Source organism: Arvicola amphibius, chromosome 13, assembly GCF_903992535.2.
Source record: "Arvicola amphibius chromosome 13, mArvAmp1.2, whole genome shotgun sequence".
Lineage (NCBI taxonomy): Eukaryota > Metazoa > Chordata > Mammalia > Rodentia > Cricetidae > Arvicola > Arvicola amphibius.
Window position 1 is genome coordinate 20047642 of NC_052059.1, and position 26603 is coordinate 20074244.

Here is a 26603-nt window from a genome sequence, read left to right on the forward strand (position 1 = left end):
TCAAAGTTGAAGATTTTTGTCAATACAAAAACTGTCAATACAGTCAGTATGCTTTCACTTGAATGGGTCCTGTTAGAATATCCTGGTGCTTCCTGTAGTCACAACTAGTGCCTCATTGTTTCTAGATTCCAGGGGACTGAACCACTTGATCCTAAGACCCAACACTAACTTAACAGCTGAATTTGTTTAGGACCTAATCTAGGCTGTGGGGGTAGAGGAGACGGGCATCAAGGTAAGATCTTTGTGGTGTATTGTGTTAGTGACGTAACTGAAATAGGATTTATCTAGATTGAGAGCACCAAACAAAGAAAAACTAGCAGGGTCTGAGGATGTAATAAAGTTTATCCTTTTCTCTGGAGCATAGTGAAAGGTGCTGGATTCAGGGCCAGGGACATTTTCTTCCCTGGAGCCTTGAGTAATTTACCATGCCATACTGGACAGTTTCTTTCCCGTGGAGTGGGGGATGCCTTCCAGCTTCATGCACAGGGTTAGCATGAGCTGCCTACCCTGTCGTCATTAGAGGCTCCCATTGGACAGATGGGACAGGAGAGATCACTTTTTCAGGGTTGCATGGGGACAGGGCTTCCATTTGGAAGAGAGCTAGGAAAACAGCGCACCTGGGTCAGCTATTGTCCGGCTCCCCCGCTGGGAGCCCATTTGGACAATGGATAGGCTATCTCTTCCCAGCACAGGCTTGGGATATTTTACTGTCCTTACAAGGAGACTGGAGGGCCTGGTCAAGTTACACACGTCTTCGGGCTTTTTACAAGGACTTTCGGCATTCAGTCCCACTTCAGGATTCCTCGGGCTCAATTTGGTTCTCTAGTCCTGAAAAACACACTCACTTTGGCACCGTTAGTCTGTCTAAGATTTCTTCCCAAGGGACAAACAAAATGTAGATGTTTGTGAATAGCATATGTCTAATGTCTGGGTTGTTTTACCTTGTAATGAATTGATGTGGACTCCTTTAATGCTAGCTAACTGGACTCTATGTCCTATACAGTCTTAATAACATTGAAGCGATGCATATTCTGAAGGGAAGGGGGCCTATTAAAATGGAGCTAAGTACTCTTTACTGTTGTTTATGATTTCCAGCCACAGAGCCGAATCAGACTCTGTGGGGTGTTAATACTCCCCTTTAGCCCACCAGCGTGAAGAGTAAGCCACTCCTTCCCACTTATGCCTATAGCATCACTCCTCAGCCACACATCCAAAGGTTAGCTGATGTCTTCACTGATGTCACAGCAGGAAACTGAAACTCACCTCTCAAGTCCCCAAAGCCCCCGTGGGATGCTAAGGTTGACTCACAGAGACCTGCCAAATAGAACACCCATTGACAACGCTTTCCCAGCGTTCAGGGCTGGCTGGGTCGTTACAGAAAAAGGATGGAGCCCCAAAGCTTGTGTGTCTTTGTTTCTTCCAGGAGAGAAGCCCTACAAATGCACGTGGGAAGGCTGCACCTGGAAGTTTGCCCGCTCGGATGAACTGACCAGGCATTACCGCAAACACACGGGAGTGAAGCCATTCAAGTGTGCGGACTGTGATCGCAGCTTCTCAAGGTCAGACCACCTGGCCCTGCACCGGAGGAGGCACATGCTGGTGTGAGAAAGGCTCCTGTTGTCCAGCTGGGCATAAGAGCTGGGTCTCTTAAAGAGCGACTAACTCAGCAGGGCTGAGCCCCCTCTACAGTGTTAACGTCAACAGCACCGCCGTCCCACGGTGCCTGAAACCAGAGCAGGAACAAGAAGGAACCCTTCTCCTTTCAGCCTGAAGGTAACCCCCCATCATGATCACCCCACGGGAGAGCTGCTGCAAGCACACTGGCCTGGGGGTTCAGCGCCTCAGGTCCTGAAGAGACAGGCATTGTTTTTCCATGCTCTGTCCTCTGCCCTTGGAAAGATGTTTGTAGCTTGTACATTTCCCGAGCTGGCCAGACACTCGGCTCTCAGTCCCTTAAAGGTCATCTACCGCAAATTGATGTTAGAGAAGACCTCAGTTCGGATGATTCTTCCATGGCACCTCCCCAACCTCCAAATCCTTTAGACAAAAATTTCAGTTCCTATCTCAGTAAGTCAGAACACACATCCAGTTTGTTACCAGCAAGCAGCATGAACTAGAAAGGAAGGGGCTGTTGGGGAAGCTCCGTTACCCCAAAAGAAGGCACACAGAAGTAGCTCTCTATGCTAGTCATGGCGGACCTAGATAGCGCTCACACCTTGTCTTCATGCCTTCTCCCGAAGAGAACCAACCTTGAGTCTATTCATTTGTTTGTCTTTGCTTGTTTCTGTTCTGTTTCGGTCATGTTTTGTTCATCCGTTCCAGCAGAGGGGCAGAGCAGTTTCTCAAAGGCTAGTCCTGCTCTGCCCTGGCATGGACTGGCAGAGGCGTTCTGTAGTTGAATAGGAAGAGCCTGTCTAAAAAAACGATAACGACAATAGTCATAATAATAACGACCGCCCCACTTCAAACTGCAGTGTTCTGTCACCTAGGCACCATCTCCCTTGCCCTCCGTGTTCGATTACAAGGGAGTCAAGGGGGAGGGGAGCTTTCTTAGACACACCGGCACCAAGGAAGGGGTGGGGCTGCCCATGCAAAGTCAGTGAGCATGAAAATGAGACAAAGCAGAGGAGGAATAACGCTCCTCTGGAGGAGAAAAGCAATAATGAATAGGACTTTCCTACAATCGCTCCACTGAGGACTCATGTTACCAGTTTTCATACTTACTAAAGGGATTGTAAAAAACACCCCAGCATTTCAGATGTCTTGGCTCCTCCATTCAGAGGCCCTAGTGACAGCACTGAGGTCATCTTTCTGCTCTTTGTCATCCTACTTGCTTGAGTACCACAAGTAAAGATTATGCTCCCTGTTTCTCGTTTGGCAACAGTTCTTTGGTGACTAGCTAGGCAGAGCTGAAGGTTAACTCTTCAGTCAGTGGGGCTGTTCAGCTTGGGCATGAGTCCTTGGAAAGAGGAAAGAGGGGCCCGTGGAAGCCCACCTTGGTGCTGCTTCTTCAACCGGGAGAGCCAAGATTCCAACTCTCCCGTGGATTCTTCTCTACGTGGTTCACTCTGTAAACTGGTCCGGAATCCCCATGTTCCCCCATTGGCATCCACAGGGACAGGTAACTTGCTTATCCTGGGAGAAGGACAAGAAAGTCAGGTTCCATTGTCCCCCTCAAATGAAGAGCCTTTTGTATCGAGCAAAATATACAGGAAAAGCAATACATCCCAAACAAGCACTCTTTCCAATATAGTACCATATTTTTGTCCCCACTAAAAGCTGTTGTTTTCCCAGCTTTGTGTGGCAATTGGGCTTGGTGAGATTTTTGTTGTTAAGATTTTTTTTTATAGCTTAACTCTAAAGGTCTCCAGCAAAGACCTTTGCAATATATTTCAGTGACAGATGCTTGATTTGGGAAATTGCACAAATTAACCACATAATATTCCTAGCTCATTTTTAAATGTCTGCACATTCTAGAAGGATGTCTGGTGACAGAGTTATCCTTTACAGTATCCGTTTCTAATTTGGGTAATTGTATTCTGACAAAGCAAGGACTATAAACACTACTAGAAGAATGGCTTGGGTTGGAGTGCTTTTAAAGGAATTTTAATAAATGTTCAGGCAAAAGTATTATAATTCACAGATCAAGTCCTGGCTTCAAAAAATATGTGCTCTATATTTTTTGCCAGGCCTGAAGAACTCATCAGGCATTTTCCCTCTAACAAGGGCTGCAGTTCTATTGATAAATAGCTTCAGCTACACGGGCTAGTACCCACCAGCCAGTGGAATTTTTTTTTCAACCAACTGGAACATTTTTTTTTTTTTAATCTGTACTGTATGCACTTCCTACTTCTCATTGCCTGTTATCATTCAGAATAAAAACAGGCTTCCTGATGCATGCCAGCATTAGTCACTGCCCAGTGCAAAGAACTCAGACAGTAGCAAGCAACCATGATCTCCCCAGTCGCTGGCCCCAGAGTCTAGTTGGCAGGTATAGGGGAGTCACTCAAGTGAAGGATAGATTTGGTTTCATTCTGTCTGCTCTCATCAGAGCCAATCCTTTTTCCACTGAGAGACATCTTGCAAGTTTTACAGGTAGAATTCATTGAACTGACAGGCAGGGGAAGCTTCCTGAGTGACATCTTGATTTAAATTTAGCACAGAACGAAAGGAGTTGCACCTAACTGCTTAGGGAAGACTCGGGGGAAGCAAACTTCCCCCACTCACTCCCCATAAGCGGAAAGCAGACTGAGATGGTAAGATCACTGATGAAATCTGCCATCGTTAAAGCATCCCCATCCTTTTGACACAGTGATGCTTTTAGAAAGGATCTAAGCACAAGTGAACATGTCTCTGATCTGGACCAAGAACTGAAACTCACTTGGAACTCACCTAGGGGATGTAAGCCGTCCTCCTTGGCCAACTTCCTGGATGTGTTTCCTGTATAAAGGCAGATGGTTTGGGACTGAAGGAAATATGATATCCTTAGGCACAGAAAAGCCTCCAGTCATTTTATGTGCATATCTAGCTTCTCGAAAAGCACAGTATATGAGAAATTATCGAAAAAGGGAAAGTATCCTGAAGGACTTCTTCGTGTTCCCTAAGCAGAGCATGTTGGGGCTTCAAATTTGAAGTGGTTCAGCTTGCAGCTAGGGAGCTCGTGTGTGGTTGGTAATGCCTGGTGACAAGCAGGAAGAAATGATTGTCTCCCCAGTGACAAGGGAGTTGGGCTACTTGAGGGTTTACAGAGAGTCCCTTATATTCCAACCTTAAGTTGTTCGGAGAGAAATTTCCCATTCAGCTCCAGCCTCCTGCTGTCGATTGCTTTGGACACTGCTTGATTTTAAGTTCTGTTAGGGCATTTAGAAAGAGGTTCCTGATGGCTTTACCATGGAAATTATACTACTGCCTTTACAAAATGCGTATGCTTTTTGTTTTCAAAAAGTTGAGGGTCAGTTACATGAGTAAAATGAGCACTTTTAAATATCACTTTAAAGTTTAAATGGAATAGTGGAGGATGAGTTAGGGGTGGGGTCTTTCAAAACGCTTCACTGTTTACAAACGAAAGTTCTAGGTGATTAGAAAAGCTATGTTCGTCATGAGGGAAATTTGGAATAGCTCATGCAAAGACTGTGTTCATTTTTATACAAATTGTTTAACTCCAAATTGCCAATTGTGTCTGAATGGAAATGTAAGTCTGCACTTTGAGATCAGCTCATTAGAATGATAACGTGTATATGGATAAAGATGCAGTATTCCTTAGTCTGTACTCTGTTTATTATATGTACCAAAGCTGCAATTGAATAAATCTGGTGAGGTGAGGCCTTCAGTAGTATTAATATGCCTTTGTTTTCTTCTTGTGACTGCCTAGAAAAGTAGCTGAGAGGTTGTTCCAAGGCTGTTGTATCACTTTTATATTGAGACGTCATAGAACTGAAGCAGTGGCAATACCAGCACCCATGCAGTCTGCCTAGAAAGCATCACATGTGAACTGATGTGGATGAACCACCATAGGCCCAGGAAGCCTTAATACTCATAGTTCATACCCCACTCTCATTAAGTTTGTCAAATAAATGAATGCCATCAGCCAAATCTCTTCCTTGACTTGTTCTGAGGTTGGATTCCCCGCAGAAGGGACGGGTCTTGGTTTAGTCTCCGGAAGAGATTTGACCAGTCATGTCTTCCATATTACATTTCTACTTGCTCCCACACTGCCTTTCACTTACCTGGACAGACACCCCCAACACATGCACCTGTGTGCACACACCTGCACATGCAGCAGCCGGCAGGCGACTAAATATCAACAAAGAACTTTTGTACAAGAAATACTTTGTAATAATCCATACTATGTAGAAATGTAAGCTATTACCTGACTAGAGAATCAGCTTATACTACTATGTAACTTTGCCTGCATTTTATAGTTAAGAAATGTATATACAAATTCAAAATGCTATATTTTCACAATTTCATTATAGAGTATTGTCTGTTTAGCAAACCATGCCCATTGGTATTTTAAATATGCTAAATACTGAGCAATTGCAATAGAAATTCAGATTTTTCATAAGAAAATAAAATGGAAGGGTACTGCATCTTTAAAAAATAGAGTGAAGCTATTTTACTGTATTCATAACATATGTGATAGTGGACAAAGTATTTTCAAACACGCCAATTTTACAGAAGTTGTAAATAGTTTGATGACATATGTTGGGGGAAAGCTTCTAGTTTTCATCACAATAAAAAAACCCACTTATTCAGCTATGCCTTGTGTGTGGATGGTACTCACAACTGGTGATGTTGCCATGGGAAATGGTCCCTCTTGTTGATGTTCTTGGTGCTTGGTCAGAACGAAGTGGCCACTTATCATAGCTTAGCCAGAATGGTTTAAAACTAAGATGAGGTCATTTCTTCATACTTGTCTTTTCTTGAAAAGGGAAAAATGGAGATGTTCTTTTTCTAGAAAAATCATCTAGCAATCATTCTCTCTTCTCAGTTATCCTTCTCAGCAAAGTGGTTCTCAACTGAAAACAATAAAATCAGGTGTTTATTCTTGTTTAAGTGTCAGAGGGGTTGCTTTCCAATGTAGGTACATGTTGATGAGGTTAAGTGTATTGATATAGCCACATATTAAAAAAATTCTGTAGTGGCAATAGGAAAAAGTTAATGCCCATTTTTTTCAGAAATTAATTAAACGCTGAAAGTGCCTGTCAATGGATATGACCAATGAGATAATCCTATACTTTCACACAGCAATAATTCTGCATCATACCGAGTTTTTCCTGCACGGTTTGAGCACACACAGAGTAAATATATGCACATAGTAAATTAGATCTCTTCCCACAAACCCACAGAAAAGGGCTTTCATCACTTTGAAGTATAAGTAACCCTATTTGCAATTAATATCTCTTAATTTTCTTTGTCTTACTTGAATACGATCGGTGAATATGGGAAATAAAGTTATCTTCAGTGTACATGACAATGTAGGACAATTACAATATTCAGATAAAGTGTACCTCACTTTTATAACAGAGCTCTGAAAGACTTGCTTGGTTAAAAACACTGATGCACTTAGCGCGAAACAGCGAGAGACTTGTCTTCTTTATTTTACCCACTTACATCAGTGTACAAGTTCATCTTTTGTGCTTCATTCTCTTTTCACCTAACAAATCCTGATATCATCAAGGAGAATATGGAGGTCAACACTGACAAGTCCTCCCCCCACCAAAAAAAAATCTTGTGATACTTGCAAAGGCCTTCAGACAGTTATTTAGTTAATCCTGGCAGTTACCTCATTGTGTACATTCCGAAGTTCACAAGTTTTTTTTCCTCAAATTGTTTTATGGCTACAAGTGGAGTCATAGGTAGAGATAAACAGTAAGATTGAGCATAGACACGAACTCAGTGTATTCTTCACCCCTGCTATCTTAGTGCATGAATTCGCCCAGACAAGCTGTCGAGGCTACCAGCAAAGCTATACTAGAGCTAAACACTCAATAATAATGGTTCTCAATGTATGGCCAGGAATAAGCCTTCAGGCTTTAGACAGTGTGGTACTGCGGTGGACAGCAATCTCCAGGCCCCAACCTCAGGTCAAGAAGACCATCTGCGGGGCTGGAGAGATGGCTCAGTGGTTAAGAGCATTGCCTGCTCTTCCAAAGGTCCTGAGTTCAATTCCCAGCAACCACATGGTGGCTCACAACCATCTCTAATGAGGTCTGGTGCCCTCTTCTGGCCTGCAGGAATACACACAGACAGAATATTGTATGCATAATAAATAAATAAATATTTAAAAAAAAAAAAAAGAAGACCATCTGCTCTTTACCCTACTCTGTTTTAGAGAAGAGGGATGAAGACACATGCGTCAAGAGGGGGAGAGAGAGAGTAGCAAACAGGTGATAATGTTCCAGCACAGCTGCTCTACTCCCTGGCGGTGCTGACATCAGACATTCTGACACCCTCTTCCCCGTGTGTTGTCTGAAAGTGCAGAAGTACCCTAGGAGGTTCAAAGCTCATGCTGAGGGATTTTAACACGGTCCCTCCAGTCTGTACAACTGGTCTCCCCTTCATGGATGGGAAACCAAGGCACAATGAGAACGGCCGAGATGCCCAGGGGCACAGAATAAGTCAAGAGGACCTTCTTTGTAGTATAGCAACACAGCTTTCTTCCCTCGTCCTGGCTACCACGTTCCCAGTGTCTCACTTGGTTTTTGTTATGAGAACACTGTAGGAATATGATCTAGCTGATGATGAATTGACAATTTGTAGGAGGAGTGGGCCTGTTTTTGGTCTTGGCCACCCTGCTAGCTTACACCTGAAAGAATCACACAGAAACTATATTAATTAAATTACTGCCTCGCCCATTAGTTTTAGCCTCTTATTGACTAACTTTCATATCTTGATCTAACCCATTTTTAATAACTTGTATAGCATCATGAGGTCGTTGCTTATGGGGAAAGATTTTAACCAGCATCAGTCTTGGGCAGGAGCTTTATGACATCTGCCACATTGCCCTTCTTCCCAGCATTCAGTTCGGTATACTCTGCCCATTTAAGTACTGCCCTATCAAAAAGCCAAGGCAGTTTCTTTATTCAACCAATGAAAGCAACACATTGACAGAAGAACCTCCCACATCAGACAATGGTACAGAGGATTTGAAATCCATTCCTTCCTGGAAACTCACTGATGGGGAGTAATTCTAGACAAACATTGAACCACAGACCTCCCTAAACTTGTTGATTTCTTCCAAGTGTTTGCCCAGAGCTCCCAAGATCTTTGACACCCTTCTTATTACTATGATTTAGTCCCAGGTAGTTTTTCTCAATTTTCATATTTCTTTGTATGTGTTTTCTCCTAACACAGACCTGTGATAACCTGTGCAAGGCTATATCTAAAACCCTCCCCTCTGTAGAGGTACCTCCTATCAGGTGTCCATAGGGTGCTGATGTCAGCGTTGAGATGACCAGTGGACAGTTCCTTTCCAGAGTTCTCACATAACAGCACTGTCTTGGAATATTTTAAATAACCTCATAAGTAATTTGCTTATAGTATTGTTAGTTTGAGTCTTATGTGGGGAGATGCCTAATGTCAGAGACGTGAAATCCTTCCCTTTCTGCATAGAAGAAAGTCTCTGACAGTATTGATTCATGGCAGCACTAATGGACTTTGAAAACATTAAGAACGCCATTTCTCAGAGTGTTTCAGTTTCTTAAAACGAATCCACTGAATTATGATCATTCTCCCTGTTAGTTGGCTGGGGGAAGAGATAAAAGCTGCGTAAGCCACTTCTCTTCTATGCTGAAAGCAAGTGTCTATGTCTCCCATCTCCTGTAGACTTAGACTCATGTCACTTAATTGAGTTTCAACAACAATTATTTCTCAGATGACAATGCCACCACTCTAAGTGGGTTGACAAGAAATGAATAGTGGGAAGAGGCACATCAATAACCTTTTATTCTGCATTTCATCTCCAGAAATGTGAAGTGTTTCTGTGGCTCCTGTTGTGAGTGATTCTTTTTCAAAAGCAAGGTAGCCAAGTCTTTGACAGAGATTAATTTTTGTTGAGAAATGAGGGTTTATAGGAGAGAATTCAGCTCCACTTCTACAAGTAAAAGTGTCCAGTCAATCAAAAACTAAGTTATTTTAGGGATATTTTGACATCTTCCTTTCTGCTCATTTCATCATCTAAAAATACAACAAAAAATAGAAAATGTATTTCCCTTTACTCACATTTCTAGCCTTCTCGTGACAGAGTTTTGTGTTGTATCCAAACTATGGAGTATATCTTGTGCCTCAGATTATTACATTCAGAGGGTATTACTAAAATGGGCACTGGTGCCTACATACAAGGCTCTTTCCTATCAACTTGTCTGTGTACAATGTGTTGTGTTTGAAGGTTCATTTCTGAAAACCACTGTCTCCCCCTCATGGGGTGGTGTGGTGGTTGTATTGTTTTGTTCATGTCTTTGTGGGACACATTGCATCACATGGCAAACCAACTATGGATGGAAGTGAGATAACTCCTTAACAAAACCAGCTTGAAAACATTGTCTTATGTATGATGTCATCCTGCCTCAGAATGCAATTATGTGTATCATGATCACTTTTTACAAAGAGAAACCAGCATATTCGTGTTTGTCCATAGAAGGATGTACTAGGCACTGTCTGTGTTGTGAAATGATGAGAGCAGACCACCTTTAAGCTACCCACCTGCCACTTAAAATGACTTAGTTATAATTAGTAGTAGTCTAGACATTTCTCTTGGTGGAGAGGGTCAGTCAGCGTAGACGTCATATTCCTTTGAGTAAATCTCCCAGTCGTATCTGAAAAACATATGAGAACAAAGAAAACATCATCTTTGGCCAAATCAAGCAGGCATCTCTTTGCTTTTCCTCAACACTTAGCTCATTACACACGGTCACTGGATCACAAGATCGTTCTGTGTAAAAATATAAAAAAATTGTCCTTTAGTTTGCGAAGTGGTTATTCTAGGCTAGAAGCCTCTGCACAGCAAAGTGAATAGCTGGGCTGCTTCTGATTCATTTTATGGATCTAATCTTACAACAAAACTCTTGGGCATATGACCCAGAGAGCTAAGAGTGCCCAGAGGAGAGCCTACCTTGAAGGATGAAATCCCCCAATGATGCTGGCAAGCAAATGTGTTGAGTTCGTACATCTTTGTTTGGCTTTTCTGTTCTGAATTTTAATTGCAAATGAATTTATTTCTTCAGCTTAAATATCTCATTTCCTAATAGTTTCCTCTGCATTTATATACTCTGTAGTGTTTAGGCAGCTCCTGTTATGGGTTTATTAATATTATGTAAGTGTTGTTCTTGTATTTATGTATAGTGTATGTATTGTAAATATACTCAGAGCTTTTTCTTTTACTGTAAAATGGTGATTTTTTTGCCCTATGATAATGAAAAGGGAGACTCTCCTAATGAGGTTCTCTCAGAAGAGTATTCCATTCTATTCTCAGAGATTTAAATGAACAAGTGTTATTGTTTTCAATGGTGTCTCAGACATATTCTGTTGGTGCATTGCTTTTCTGTATTCAACTTTCCTATGAAGTGAGCTGTGAACTGAAATAGAGTTTAAACCTTTATCTGTATGCATTTGTATAATTATCTGAATGAAGGCATGAAGGTTAAATAAAGCATTTTGTATGGAACAAGACTCCCTAATTATTACTAAGGCTGACTCAGACACTTTGGAAATCATAGCTATTAACCATTCTAATTAAACCTTTGTTGGGAAAAGTTTTGCTGCTTGCATATAGTAAATTGAAACCCAGGATAAGATAGAATCTGTGTTTTAAAAAGAATGAGAGTTTTATTTTGCAAACAATGATCACCTAAAAAGAAATTCCTGGTATTTTAATGATTAGCGAATTCAAAGGTGGTTCAGAAATACCATGTGATACAAAAGACGCATCTCTGAGAGATCAAAATTGAATCCCATGAGCTACAAATTTCTTCAGACTTTGTATGTAATAAAAATGATCCATGGGACATGCCAAGAGTAGCTGATCACTTTATGTTTTTGAGAAAACTGGATTATTGAGGGGTTTGAAAATAAGAACATTAATAAATAGACTATCCTTAAATAATTGCTAAAACAAACTCATGAAAAAAATCTGTTTCTTATGACCTAGTGTGCTTCCCTTGAAGATCTAGAAAAGTATATTCTATAAAGCAGGTGACTGAGATTACATGGGAGGTGGACAATTCTGTAACTTCCTCAGGCCCCAGCTGGACTCAGGCTGTCTGGACACACCTGTGATTTTTAATCTACATGCTGATGTTCATTATGGGCTCCAGTTGGATGACTAGGAATCAAGTAGCATGGAGTGGTCAAAAGCAGAGAAGGCACTTACAGCAAGAATGCCATGGGGATTTAATACGCACAAGCGTGTGTGTATTCAGTGTATGTACTGAATATATATTGATATTATATGATTCGTATGTACACAAATATATGTTTTTCTGGTATTGAATATATATGTAAGTAGATATGCATATACACATGCATCTATATACTCAGTACCCAAAAAAAGAGTATATCACTGAAAAATTATTTCAGACCTCAGTGGCCACTGAGGGTTTTCATAGTCATAGTTCCTTGTCTTCCCACCAAAGTTGCATAGTTTTCTTGTCCCTGTGCTGTCTGGATTTAATTTCTTTCCTTCCCAGCAGTGTAATAAGTATAATTTACATCACTTCCTGTTTAGTCTCAAGTCACCAATGAACACCTACACAACATGCCTTTTGTTTTTACATTTCAGGATCCTTTATTTTTTAATTTTACTTTTTAAAAAAGGAAACAAACTATCTTTTTTCATTATATATACCAATCCAAGTTCCCACTTCCTACCCTCTTCCCATTCCCTCCAACTTCTCCTCCACCCCGCCCCCATCCACTCCTCAGAGAGGGTAAGGCACATTGCTTTGAGGAAGGACCAAGGACTTCCCTACTATATCTAGACTGAGCAAGGTATCCATCCAAAGAGAATGGGTTCCAAAAGCCAGTACAACCTGTAGGGATAAATCCTGGTGTCACTGCCAGTGGTCCCGCAGTCTGCCTCAGCCATACAACTGTCAACCACATTCAGAGGGTCTAGTTTGATCCTATGCTTGTTCTTTCCCTGTCCAGCTAGAGTTGGTGTGCTCCCATTAGCTCAGGTAAACTGTTTCAGTGGGTGTCCCCATCATAGTCTTGTCCTCTTTGCTCATATTCTCACTCTTCCCACTCTTCAACTGGACCTTGTAGCTCAGTCCAGTGCTCTGCTGCAGGTCTGTGCCTGTTTCCATTCATTGCTGGATGAAGGTTCTATAGTGACATTTAAGATATTCATCAGTCTGATTACAGGGCAAGACCAATTCAGTCCCCCTTTCCACTATTACTTAGAGTCTTAGCTAGGTTCATCCTTGTGGATTCCTGGGAATTTCTCTAGTGCCAAGTTTCTTCCTAGCCCCATAATGGCTCCCTCAATCATAATATATCCTTCCTTGTTCTCTTCTCTGTCCTTCCTCCATCTCCACTATTCCGTTCCCTCAAGTTCTCCTCTCCCCTCTCCTTTCCCCTCCTCTTTCTCTTCCACCCTCCCTTCTCCCTTAACCCCCCCAATTTTGGCAGGAGCTCTTGTCTATTTCCCTATAAAGAACTCAAAAAATTAGACATAAAATTTCAAATAATCCAGTTTAAAAATGGGGTACACATCTAAACAGAAGAATCTCAAATGGCCAAAAGACACTTAACAAAATGTTCAACATCCTTAACCATCAGGGAAATACAAATTAAAACAATTCTGAGATACCAACTTACACCAGTCAGAATGGCTAAGATCAAAAACATCAATGACAGCTTATGCTGGACAGGATGTGGAGTAAGGGGAACACTCCTCCATTGCTGGTGGGAATGCAAACTTGTACAACCTCTCAGGAAATCAGTATGGTGGTTTCTCAGAAAATTGGGAATCAGCCTACCTCAGGACCCATCAATACCACTCTTGGGCATATACCCAAAGTATGCTTAATCATACTACAAAAGCATTTGTTGAACTATGTTCATAGCAGCATTATTTGTAGTAGTCAGAATGTGGAAACAACCTAGATGTCCCTCAACTGAAGAACGGATAAAGAAAATGTGGTACATTTGCACATTAGAGTACTACTCAGCAGTAAAAAAACAATGACATCTTGAAATTTGCATGGAAATGAATGGAACTAGAAAAAAAAACCATCCTGAGTGAGGTAACCCAGACCCAGAAAGATGAGCATGGTATGCACTCAGTTATAAGTTATAAGGATAATGAGCCTATAGTCCACGACCCTAGAGAAGCTAAGAAGCAAGGTGAGCCCTAAGAAATACACAACATACCTTTAAGTGATTGTGCATTGTTGAAATAAATTGCATCTTCCTTACACAGAAGCAAATTTTACATGACATTTTCTTGTTTGTGATTCACTATGATATGTGTGTGTTTATGTGTGTATGTTTGAGAGACTGTGTATGTGTTCTACAAAGCCATGATGACATCAATAAAATCAGACAAGTATGCTGACAACAGATTGACTCAAGAAAGGTCCATAATTGCTTAAATGGATATGAGTGTTCATTTGTTTTACCATGACTATAATTTATATCTAAAACTGCCACCCATTGTTCTAAAGAGTATCAAGATACAAAATGTCTGTGCTGTGAGCTGCTGTGCTGCCCAGGGCTCAGGTCTGTTGTTTCCCAGTCTGTTGCTAACTTAGGGTCAGCACAGGATCCCTACAGGAGCCTTGCTACCCTCCTAGACTGTTTCCTGAGATTGGGACGTAGACAAGGCCATGCAGTGGATGCTATAGAGGCCTAACTATTACTGCTCATTCTTGGAACTCGGAAAACTCACAACAGTGTTACCTGTACCTTCTATCACTGAGTTAGAGTCTACAGGTGTGGTTCCACCTTAGATGACTGGTTTGGAGTTTGTAATAGTGCAACAAACTCAGAATCCTTGAACTTCTGAAGTAGTCTATGGTCTATTGGAGTGCCAGATAAATACCCGGCACAAGAGAACAACCTCAAGTGTCATCCTCAGAAAAACTATCCTCCTCCTTAGAGACAGTCTTTCATTGGGCTAGAGCTTATTAGCCAGTGAATCCCATAAATCCTCCTGTGTCTGTCTCCCCAGCATGGGGATTACAAGCATGCACCCTAGTTTCTGTTGCACAGGTCCTAGGGACTGAACTCAGGTCCTCATTCTTGTAAAGTGGGACTTTATTAACTAAACCATCTCCTTAGCCCTATGAGCCAATTCTCTAAAAATAAATGTCTCCATATTTAACTAGACACATATTTGCTGCTTTCCTTCTTCTGGAAAACCCTTACTGCACCCATGTATTAAGTTTCTCAAGTTCTTCTCCATCTTCCTCACCCAAGAATTTTACATTGTTTCCTACTTGACCAATCAAGATATATATATATATACATATATATATATATATATATATATATATATATAGCACAGAGATCTCCTTTATCATATTTAACATACAAAATTATTGTTCCAGCTTCAGTTTGGAACAGAAAGGTTAAGGTCAGCTTCATAACTATAAAGACAGTTTCAGTCAGGGTTTGAATTGGGTGACATATTTATAGTAGCTGCTTCCACTGAACCATCTTCCCAGCTTCTTTCTCTTTAAAAACAAAGTCAATCTCTAGATTCCTAAGTTCTCCTGAGTTTCTCAACTTTTTATGTAAACCATAAAATTTAACCTCAGTTCTTAATTTTCACATAATTGCTGAAATTACATATTTAAATCACAAGGTTAGCACCTCACAGGCCAATTTCGTCTAGTCCTTACAAGTTAATAAAGTACCAAATATGTGCTAATTTCTTATGTTCCAATACTAATCCTGAAGTATTCATTTTCAAATATTCCTGTGCTCAGTTATAAATGGTTTTGAGATCCAAACAAAGTAATTATGAAATCTCATATAGGTTGCAGTTTACCTTCACAGATGGTCTAAGTTGCATAAGATGGGAGTTCTCATGGGAGACATTGATATACCATTCGCAAAACAGATGGGAAACTCAAGAAGTTGGAAGCAAGAAGTCCCATTTTAGAGGAAAGAATAGGAAGTCCACAACTCAGCTGCAGTGATCACGTATCTGGATCCCTGAGTTAAGCTGTCTTGCTGGCTTTGCATTCGGGAATGTTGTTGCTGTAGTAGTTGTCATTACTGTTTGCTTACCTAGTGTGCCTGTCTCTGCCTCCCAAGTGCAGGGATTAAATTTCTTTTTTTTTTTTTACCTGTCTCTGCCTCCCAAGTGCAGGGATTAAAGGCATGTGCCACCAACACCCGGCTTCTTTGTGAGTTCTTCCGTAAACTGTTTATCCATCATGCAAGGAGGGGAGCCGCATCTGCACTCAGGCTATGAGCACATCTCAAGTCTTACACCTGTAGGATGCTAAGGAACCATTACATCATCTCCTTTGTGAGGCTGTGAGCTGTTTGAGAGCAAGGGCTGTCTCTTCTTCATTTCTCATTCCACAGCGCCTGATGCGTGGTGAGAATTCATTTTCTATGAAAGTTGATAGCTATGCAAATGATCCAATTTAGAGATAGGATTTTAATAAGGAGGAGAGGAAAAGAAAACTTGGAAGCATACTTCTGAAGCAGATCACAGAATTTGGACTTTGTGATCTAGGTAATGAGGAGAGTAATAAGATGTTATTGCTGAAAAAGAATGTTCTAGTAATTTAAAAGCTAAATTAGATTTTAAATGCATCCCTGCACTTAGCAATAGATTCTTTTCTTAAAGAAGAAGTATATAAAACAATTGGTCATTATAAACTTATTCAAAGCTGAGGATGTAGCTCAGTGATCACAGCATGAATTTGGCATGAGAAGCTGTAGGCTGGCCCTTCAGTACTGACAGTAACACTAATACTAATATTACTAATGATATTAATACTGAATTACCATCAGAGGAGGAAAGTGATTGAAATGCAATAATTAGTTACTCATTGGAGTTTCTCAATCTATATAATCTATGATAAACTTCAAAATTCCCTCATAAATATTAGAAGCTGGGCTTTTTATTAAGATGACAAAGTACTCTATGCAAAAATTTCAAACACCCTGAAGTTCAAGGTACCTTTTTACTTGGAAGTGTGCTTTCTCTATGAGTGACCACTGCTCTAGCCCACATCACACGGCTTTCCCGTTCCCACTCCAACACATTACTATGCTAATTAAGAAGCTGTATTTCTTTTCATTTCCTTGATTTTTCACATTTTGACATCTTTCAAAAGAAGCATCTTTATGGCAACTCACATTTGAAAAGCTCTGCACTGAGCCCGCACTCTGCGTCAGTGTTTAGAAATGGCTTTCACTTGATTATTTGATCAGTTGAAGAACCTGTGAGAGCTAGGATCACAGCTGGCATACAGGATTACTGCAGCCAGAAAACAGTCTTCACGGAAAAAATGTAAACCTATGTGACCACAGCCCCTGCTGAGTAGCTAAGGCTGTCAATGTTCCAATTGAAAATGCCTTCTCCAGACCCAGAGAATTCGGATAGCTTGCCCCTGTGCCACGGAACACAAACACCAGAGTTCCCAAGGTGAGTCCTCAGAGCTTGGGCAAGTGGGAGCAAGCCATCTTTTGTGACTTTGTATTGTTTGCTTTCTTCTTTCAATACGAATGATTTTTACCCGTAGCATCGTCATTTCCTGCCTTTTGTGAAGTGTTCTGTGGCATTAAAATCCCTCCGCCCAGAGGGAGACAAAAATAGGTTTGCATTTCCTGTGTTTTCTTCTTCATCTTCTGTCTAAAACTGTAACACTGGTGTTTTATGACGTGCAACTATACAGTTAGAGCCCCCAGCTTGCTGACTGCATCCCATCAAGTGTTGAAATTTTCTGAGTCTGTAATGAACACCTAACTGTGAGCTGGTTATTTTCCACCAGAACCTTTGACAGTTTCTTGTCCTTTCTCTGGAGGCTGTGATTTGTAAAACGTTTGTCACTTGTACAGAATGGGGGAGGGTGGCACTTTCTGCTGCTCTCTAGCTGGTGGGAGCTATGCACTTTTATTAAAGACTTTCAGACGTCAACGATGACAAAGGAAAACTTTAGACTTCTCCTTGTTTAATCTCGTGGCAGTGTCTGTGTGTAGAGACTATCAGCAGACAGAACCCGGGCATAAAGTTCAGAGAGAGATAAAAGCACAAATGGAGAAAGAAACCCAGGGATTTGGAAAGCTCTATAAATGTGCTAACCAGAAGCCGCTGCTTTATCTGTACACACAGGTGAGTCCCAAGGTTAACTGCTCTGTAAAGCCTTGAACACGCACCCGTGTTTTGCCTCTCTTGGCTTCCTTATCAGTTCAGTCAGGGGGCTCTACTATACCCCCTCTTCTTTAGGATGTATTGCTGTCGAGAGCTTCCTCTGCCTTAGAGCCAAGAAAATGCCACTGCCCTGTTGGTATCAGTTCACTAATATGGTGTTTTCAAAGTAAATGTAAAGAAGATCAAGGGTGAACTCACTCGGGGGATGATAGTGTGATTGAGACATTTTTAAATTTCCTATTGAGAGAGGATAAAAGAACGCCCCCACTTGAAAATCGTTTCTTCTCCATGATGCCAGGTATGCTAGGCAGAATGTTGTAGCTTTGTCTGGGATGTCGATGGATACGGAGTTTAGTTGCAGAAGGTTACTATTTAAAACATCGACACTCACCTTAAGACTAATGAAGGGGATGGATATATAGCTCCACTGTTACGAGCTATTGTACTTGCAGACGGCCAGGGTTCAATACCCATCACCCACATGACCATTCACACCCTTTCCTAACTCCAGTGCCAGGGGATGTCCTCGTCCAACCTCTGTGGGCACCAGGCACACACATATGGCAGGCGAAACACCCACACACCTAAAATGAAATAAATATTAAGGAAAAACAACAGACCAAATGGAAGTCATTGGTTGGTTACTGGCTTTGCCACCAGAGCCATCCCAGAATCTCCCTTGCCCGAGGAAATGTGTCTAACCCTGAAGGTAGCAATGCTACCTCCATGGGAGGTGGGTGAAGGATGCACTCTAAGGATGCTTGGTACAAGGTCAGCCTTTTTCGGGTTCAACACCACCCTCCCTGTGCACCCAGCAGAGCGCGGGGCACTTTTCCACTTACTACAGTGGAGAAGGGGTGTGTAATTGCTCAGTCCTCCTGGAGCATAGGAATGTTAGTCTTCAGTCAGATCCGCAGAAAGGCCTTTTTACCTACCATCACCTTCCAGGGGCCTCAGAGCCACTTCCCCTTCAGTCTCCTAGAAAGGAAAGAGCGTCAATTTGTTTGGTGTATGGGTATTAAGGTTTGGGGACAATGAATATCATGTCTCTTTAAGTGTGAGATGGTACCTGGTTTTAACCTACATAGACTGACAGCTAATCTTTTTCTCATTGGTCACCTCCAAAGGTTTTTGGTGGTTGTTGCTGATGCTGCTGTTTTGTTTTGTTTTTAACCATTGCCTGGCAATTCTATTCTCTATTTGTTTGCTTGGAGTTTGAAACTGCACGTTTGATTTTATTTACTTGTCTAAGCTTCCTTATCACTTGGCTGCAGAAGCTATGAAGGGAAAAGGTCACAGATGAAGATGAACGTGTCTGTAAGCATGTTGTAAGAAGCAGCTTTGGATGAGAAGGAAGCGTGTAGACAGCTCTGAGACATCAGCGTCTGGGACCATGATCTGTCCCGTGGTCGTTGGCAGTTGTTACAGAGATGTCAAGATCCAGAAAGGGGAACTTGCAAAGGCCCTGAAGGAGAGATAAGAGTGCAGGGAAAGCAACCTTCACCTCATTTATGGTTTTGCTTCAGGAATGCCTGTGTTCTCTTCAGTAAGGAAACTTACTCTCATGCTCAAGAGACCACCAGCCTTTTAGCCAGATGGAAAATGCTTACCGTTTTGCTACGTTTGTGTGCTACTAAAGTAACACATCTTACTTGAGGCTTCTGAGTTCCTCAGTCCTACTTCATTTTTTTCCATGAAATTCTGTTCTTTGCTCTAGGAGAATATAAATTGCCCTTGAGATGTTGGTGAGAAACCAATCAAGCTGATAGATATACAAACAAAAACTTTAAAAAAAATTACTGCCGCCTTGCCAGGCTATCTGTATGGAGGGTTCTGTGTGATAAAGTGATTTTTGCAGAGCTGAATAAGTCATCTGGTGTCTTTGGTAGTTTTGTCCTTTTAGAGAACACATTTTTCTTCCTGATCTTGAGTTGACTGCTTGCTGTAATACCAGTGTGTTCCAACTCAGATAGATCTCTATGGTGGAGAAATTCCATGCATGCTAGTGGTATTTTATCAGGTATGCAAAGCATATATCTTCTTGGCATTGAAAATCTAGTCCTGCCAAATGCCTCTTTCCTATATCAAACAAAATACTTATCTAAAGGAAAATTTCCTCTCGTTTTGGCCAGTTTCCTCAAGGAGACCTGTGAGTTCTGTTTTCATTTTTCAGAAGCCCCTTCTTGAGAGCCTGGAGCCAAAATACACACATGCAAAGACATTTGGGCATTTGGGCATCCCTTTACTCAGACTGACTCACTGTGGTTGGGTTTATCTACTTAACCATCACACTAATGGGGCTGGAAAAATGACTTTGCAGCTCAGAGCTCACACTGCTCTTGCAGGGGATCCAAGTTCAGTACCTGGCACCTACATCTAGTAGTTCACAACCACCTGTAGCCCTAGCTCCAGGGTATTTATTGAACACCCTCTTCTGGCCTCATGCATACCTAAACTAACCTACACAGGCCCACACAGAGACACACACACATAAACACGTAACTAGAATAAAATAAAATCTTTAAAATAACAATCAGGCTACACTATCATTCCATTCCATCTGTTAGGAGGCTGATGTTACAAGTTTAGTAAATTTGTCAAAGGTCATGTGATTACCATGTAGTCCTATACTCAAGTTCATGTTCTAAGCTATGTAGGCTAACGAACTCATCAATTACAGGTGTTAGGCTGTAAGATTATATATATATAATATACATGTGTGTGTATGTGTGTGTGTGTGTGTGTACATATATATCACCACTAAAAAGTAGAAGCCAAACTTGCCTTTGTAGAATCAACAAACAAATGAGTTTATACTGTGGAGAAAAAGTTCAGTATCCAACCAGACTGACGATAAGCCAGATCCAGACACCAACTGAGAAACTTTCTGGCTGAGTTTGTGTCAGGTAAATAGGTCAGATCTGCTGATATTCAGGAACTTACTGGTAAAGTAAGAGAAACACTTACAGACTTCTTCCATGGGTGACAGGACATTGACCCGAAATGCCATGTGACTTTGGGGGTTCAGCTTATATCTTTCGTTTTTGCCCTGTCTGTCTCCAAAGCGTTTCCTTGACAGCTCTGATGGAAGCAGAGGACACGACCTGGGGTTCTCACTGCTGTCCCCTGCACCAAAGTGTCATGTTGTTTTAGTTGCAATTTGAGAAAACATTTCTTGTCTAAGGACAATATATGTCTAAAGAAACTACAGAAATCAGTTACCTCACACTTGAACAAACTTGCACATAGGTTGGTTCCTGGTTTTACCATTGACCTTTTAGCATATGAGCGAAAAACTCTGGACTTTCCCAGATTAAAACCCCACATAAAGCTGGACCCAGGCACCGCAAAATATCTCTGTGCAAACACGATAAAATGGAGAAGTAGATCATTTACACTCAATGAGTAACAAGGTATTTACAGGAATTAGCTGCCCCTGACCGGCCCAGTCTGATCTTGAAGCTTAGGGTTTCACTTTATGGATGCCTATAAATAAACATTTCTTGTCTTAATGTGTCCTGGCTCAGAATTCGGCACACAAAGGCATGATTCTATAGCTGTGGGCTACAAGTCAACCCCAAGCTAAAGGGTGCTCCTTTTCAAAACTCTACTAAGTATCTTCCAATTTGGGTCAATTATTTCTTTTTCATGGGTCAGTTATTCACAAACCAGCCCTCTGTCCTCTCTTCTTTCATATCATGTTTTGGAGCTTTTCTTTAGATTTTTACTTTTAATTTTAAGTCAGTGTGCATGTGTGTGTGTGTGTGTGTGTGTGTGAAGAGAAAGAAAATGTGAGAGAGATCACTTTATGTATGGAAGCTCGGTGCCAACATACGCACAAACACAGACATGCAATCATGTGCACATGAAGATGCTACACATTAATGAACGCAAATAAGTATGAAAAACTAGAAGAGGTTGAGATGACCAAGAAGAGAATATGTAGTCTAAAATAGTACAAGATGTTGCTGATTCTAACAGGGGAATTTTGTGGTGGACACAAAGTATCAGTGAAAAAGCCACGGGCACAATAACAGAAGCAATGTGTTCAGGGGCTCCAGCTGTTAGGGCCTAAGGAGACATTGTATACCCAGCTGGATAGAGTCAAAGGATGTGTGATGCAGGATTGGAAGGCAGGGGCAGTAGCAGGTAGAAACACTCCTTCCATGATGAGGGAAGGTCCATCTGAAATGGGAATATACACTCAGCTGTCACTTTTATAAAGGAGAGAGCTGGCTTATGATGGGCTTCACACTGCTGCAGTGGTGTCTGGGAGTTCATTCAGTCCAGCTCTTCAGAGAGGATTCTGGGGCAGGTATCTTAAACTAGCAGCCAGAAGCAGGAAGGCCATCACAGGAGCAGTTCATGAGAGAAACTGGTGAAAGCTACACACCCTTGTTCGTTTCCCCAGTGTGCCAGCTGATAAGCATTTGCCAGCACATTGCCATCAACGCATACAAATTTTGAAGCTACCCTGTATATTTTTCATGGTTTTGGCAAGCCAGCCCTTGAGTTCTTCGCTGTTCAGAGAAAGCCTATCTTCAAAAATCCTAGTGAGGGACAAGCCCCCACCCTGCTTCAAAGCCCAAACTCATGGGCCTCTGGCAGCAAGCATTGGGGAAAAACACTGATTCCTTGATCTTTATTATAAAGAAATCAGGCTGAATAAAAGAGGTTAGCATTGACCTCTAAGCAGAGGATTGTTGGTTTTCAAGGCAGTGGGACAAGGAGGAGGCCCACTGACACAGCAATGCCCCCGTTTACCTTCGGATTTGTTGTTCTTTTCCTAGCCTCCCGAGTCTTATTATCTCTGTCTTCCCTTTTTATTTCCAACCTACCTTAAATCTGTTCAATACCCTTTCTTTACATAGGAATGTAATATGTTAATTATTAACAGGTTGTGAAACTGAAAACATATGACAACCTCTACTGCTTGTAACCACCACTCTGCGAGAGTGAGATGTTTGCCTGCAAAACTTAAGGATGCCCACAATTATCACATCACAGCCTCTGCTAAACTCAAAACCTTCTTTTGGCTTCTGCAGGCACCAGGTATGCACATTGTGCACACACATAAATATACATGTATGGAAATGCATTTGATCCAAAGCATCATTTAACCAACATGGATAATAGGAAGCCAAATGAGACAAGGGAAATGTTAAAGGTTAACATGGGGGCAGCAAGATCCTCAGGCAATCCAAGACAGCTGTAGAGATAGGAGTGTTCATTGGCGCTGTCTGAAAGGTGGGGCAAGATCTATAATCACTGAATGTGGACCACTCCAAGAAAGGTTTGATGTTGGTTACTTTTCAATCTTTGAAAGGCAATCCTCGCAGCCTGGGCAGCTAGTCCATCCTTACAGGACTGTGGATTTCCACAATGGTGATATTCAATAGTTCCAACAGTTATACAAACAAAAGGAGTGAGATAAAAGGATTCAGTCACTAAAAAGCAAAACTGTTGCTTATAGTTAGCAAGATATTATATACAGAAACACATGGCATCTGAGAGGCAATAAGTGTTTACCAGATTACTTGATAAGTAGCAACATATAAAACCCAACAGCTTTCTTCAACATCATCAGCAATAATCAAGTAAAGTTGTGAAAAGCTCCAATTTACAATAACAAAATCTTCAAGTAGATATCAAGGAATACATTTTAAAATTGTAGTAAAATGTTGTGAAGCGAGATCATTTGAAAACATAAAAAATACAAAAGAAGAACTACATAAATGGAGCAGCTCCTCCTTTTCAAAAAGAGAAGACACGGGGAGCTTTAAGATGTCAATTAGTCTGCATGCCTGATGCAATTATAAACAGCATCCTAGCATGGTGTTCCCATCAGACTGCACAAATCACTGCTGACATCTAACAGAGAAAAGGAAACAAAACAAAATGTTAACCAACGTCCATTTGTAGTTCTAGAAAGGAAAATCTTATTATACAAGTAGGTGCAGGGGTTGAGCCCAGTCATCTTCACCAGAGAGCCTACACATTTAAAAGACTAACAACTGATTGATGTACTAAAAACTGCTTTCATGGGGCTGGGGAGGTGGCTCAGTGGGTAAGAACAATTGCTGCTTTTCCAGGGCATCCAGGTTCAGTCTCCAGCACCCACAGATCCATCCACAGCCATCTGTCTCTCCAGTTGCAGTAGACTCAAGACCTTCTTTTGGCTTCTGCAGGCACCAGGTATGCACATTGTGCACACACATAAATATACATGTATGGAAATGCACAAACAAAAACCTTTAAAAATAATTTAATGTTTCATCACAAATTGAGACTTTTGATCATGGTTCTGATAGCAGAACATGTGCACAATGGCTTACAATAATTTTTAAAACTTAAGCTGGGGAGCAATAATTTGTCATCCTTTGGTAAACTGCCATTAAACCTCCAAGCTTTACAGCCAAATTATATTAAGTATGGTATAGTAAAGTATCGTAGTATAATAAATGCAAAGTGATGAACAACATATGGGGAAAGACACTTTTCTACACACTGGAGGAAGAAAAAGATTGTCACATAAAATATATTGTGTCTGTATGACTTATAAGTCAGGGTTGTAGAAGACAAATATTTATGCCTGTGTATTTCAGAAAGGATTGTGAAAAACAAACAAACAAAATCAAACAAACATCACTACCAACGATACAAAAATAATAGAAAAATAAGCAAGAAATGTGAGTAGAATGTGAATGACCAGAACAAAAGAGGTGTGGAGAAGAAAACGTAGAATATATAAAATCATCCTTTTCCTTATCAGTAATTGGAATACATCAGAATGAGAATGATGGGAAATCCACTTGCAGACCTGCATGAGGGAAAGAAACAAGTCTGAGAGTTGTCAGCCAAGTAAACAAGAAGCAGAAGTTTTCTCTAATACTGCTAGGGTAAACAATAGGTACAGACAGAGCGGGGAATAAATGTGCATTGTTTACAGATAAAATGTGTGCACATCCCATAGTTTATACATGCACATTAACTAAATAAATGTCTGAAAACAAAGGAAGAAGTAGCCTAAGCACTCTTATTTTAATTGGCTTGGCATAGGACCCTTTGGAATAGAAAAGGCAGAAGATTTCTCACAAGAGCAGGCACACCAGTTAGAATGTCTGACAAATGGTGACTTTCATGTACATAATAGCATACATGCATTTTTATACATGCCTACATACGGTACATGTGTGTGTGTGCAAATTAATGCACATACAAAGGGTGGGAAAGAAAACTGAATCTTGCTTGCCTGATGATGGAGAATCAAGTGATGTGGGAAGGACGGAAGGGTAGCAGTATGATTGACAGTTGAAGCCAGGCCCAGGCAGTGGTATAAGCTCTGCAGCATGAGGCCCAACCCCAGGAAAAGACTCAGTCTGCAGAAGTGTCCCATATTCAAGAGGAGAGCTCATCTTCTACTGCAAAGGGGCCAAATGACTGGGAATAGAAATCTACCTTCGTTTATCGCCCTCTCTCCAAGTTTTTCTGGAGCACCCACAGGTAAGTCTGCAGCAAAGTTTGGGAGGTACAGCCAAGAGATCTTTGCATGGAGGCGTTTGTTTCCTGGGGAAGGGAGCTCAACCTGCTGAAGGGTGGCACAGAGTGGGGAAAGAGTTTGCAAAATCTTCTCTAGCCCTCAAGAGTATGTGCAATTAATTTTATTGTTTTCCAATTTAGTCATGTGTTAGTTTGCTAAAAACTGCTTCCTGTCTTAAAAATTAGCATTCTTTTTTTTTTTTTTTTTGAAAGTTTTGTTTGAAGCTCAGATCCAAGCCTGTGGTCATTTGTGTTTTATTCAGGAACTAGCATTTTGTAAACTGTGAACAGGACAATCCTTTCTGAAGGGACCATTTCGGGTCCTAGCACATGTCCCAGCGCATGACACACCGATGTCTCTAAGAATGATGCTACTCCACAAGCTTTCATGGAGACGAACCCAGGACTCCACAGTCACCAGTGAACAGACGTAGATGTCTTTGGGGAACACGCACTCACACTTTGAACCACAGTGGCATTTTTTAAATGGACCCCATACAGATGAATCTGAGACAGAGGCAGAGGCGGGGTAAGACGCGACTCCTACTGACTTCAAACTGAGGCCAGGTGCCTTTTGCCAAGGGTAGACAAACAGCTTCAACTCTGTGAATAGGCTGGCCAGCTGCATATGGGTAGTATACATTAAACAAAAGATTCAATAATGCGGCTGCAGTTTGTGAAGGGCACAAAAAAAAAGCTATTGAGCTAGTTTTGGCACCAGTCACTCTATAAAAAAAAAAAAAAACTACATGAAATGGGAGATCTGAAAATATTCTCACTGGAGGCCCATTATCAATTACACATACAGTTATGGAAGGGCCCACACGCTACACCTGCAGCATTGTGTGAGATAATTGTTTTATTCTTTGCTCATTAGAACAAACAGACCTCCCAGAGAGTGATGTGTGTTCTTATTTTTGTAATGGATTTATGCGCTCAAAGTATTGAGTACCAAATTTTCTGTGGGTTACTGAAAAGGCGCAGAGGGAGCCGAGGAGAGACGGGTTGTCGGAGACCAGGCGCCTTGTAGCCAAGGAAATGGACTTAATTTCATCCAGGTGACTGGCTCCCCCAACAAAATCTTTTCTTAATTAATGGTACCTTGACCTCTTCTTGTGGAGTCTCTTTCATGATCTCTGTTCCTTGCAACCAACCAGTTGAATTTTCCCACGCAACTTCCCACGGGTTGGTTATGACAGGAAGGCCTGCTGAAGAAAACAACTTCTTA

At 41.3% G+C, this 26603-nt stretch overlaps 1 protein-coding gene across 1 annotated transcript in view; it reads left to right on the forward strand.

Annotated features, from left to right (window-relative positions):
* Positions 1-6258, forward strand: part of Klf12 (Kruppel like factor 12) — a 247326-nt gene extending 241068 nt beyond the window's left edge. The window contains exon 7 of the mRNA XM_042054071.1: positions 1424-6258. Coding sequence (XP_041910005.1) covers positions 1424-1605 — 182 coding nt within the window. The 3' untranslated portion in view covers positions 1606-6258. The remainder of the gene's footprint in view (positions 1-1423) is intronic.
* Positions 6259-26603: the final 20345 nt, after the last annotated feature.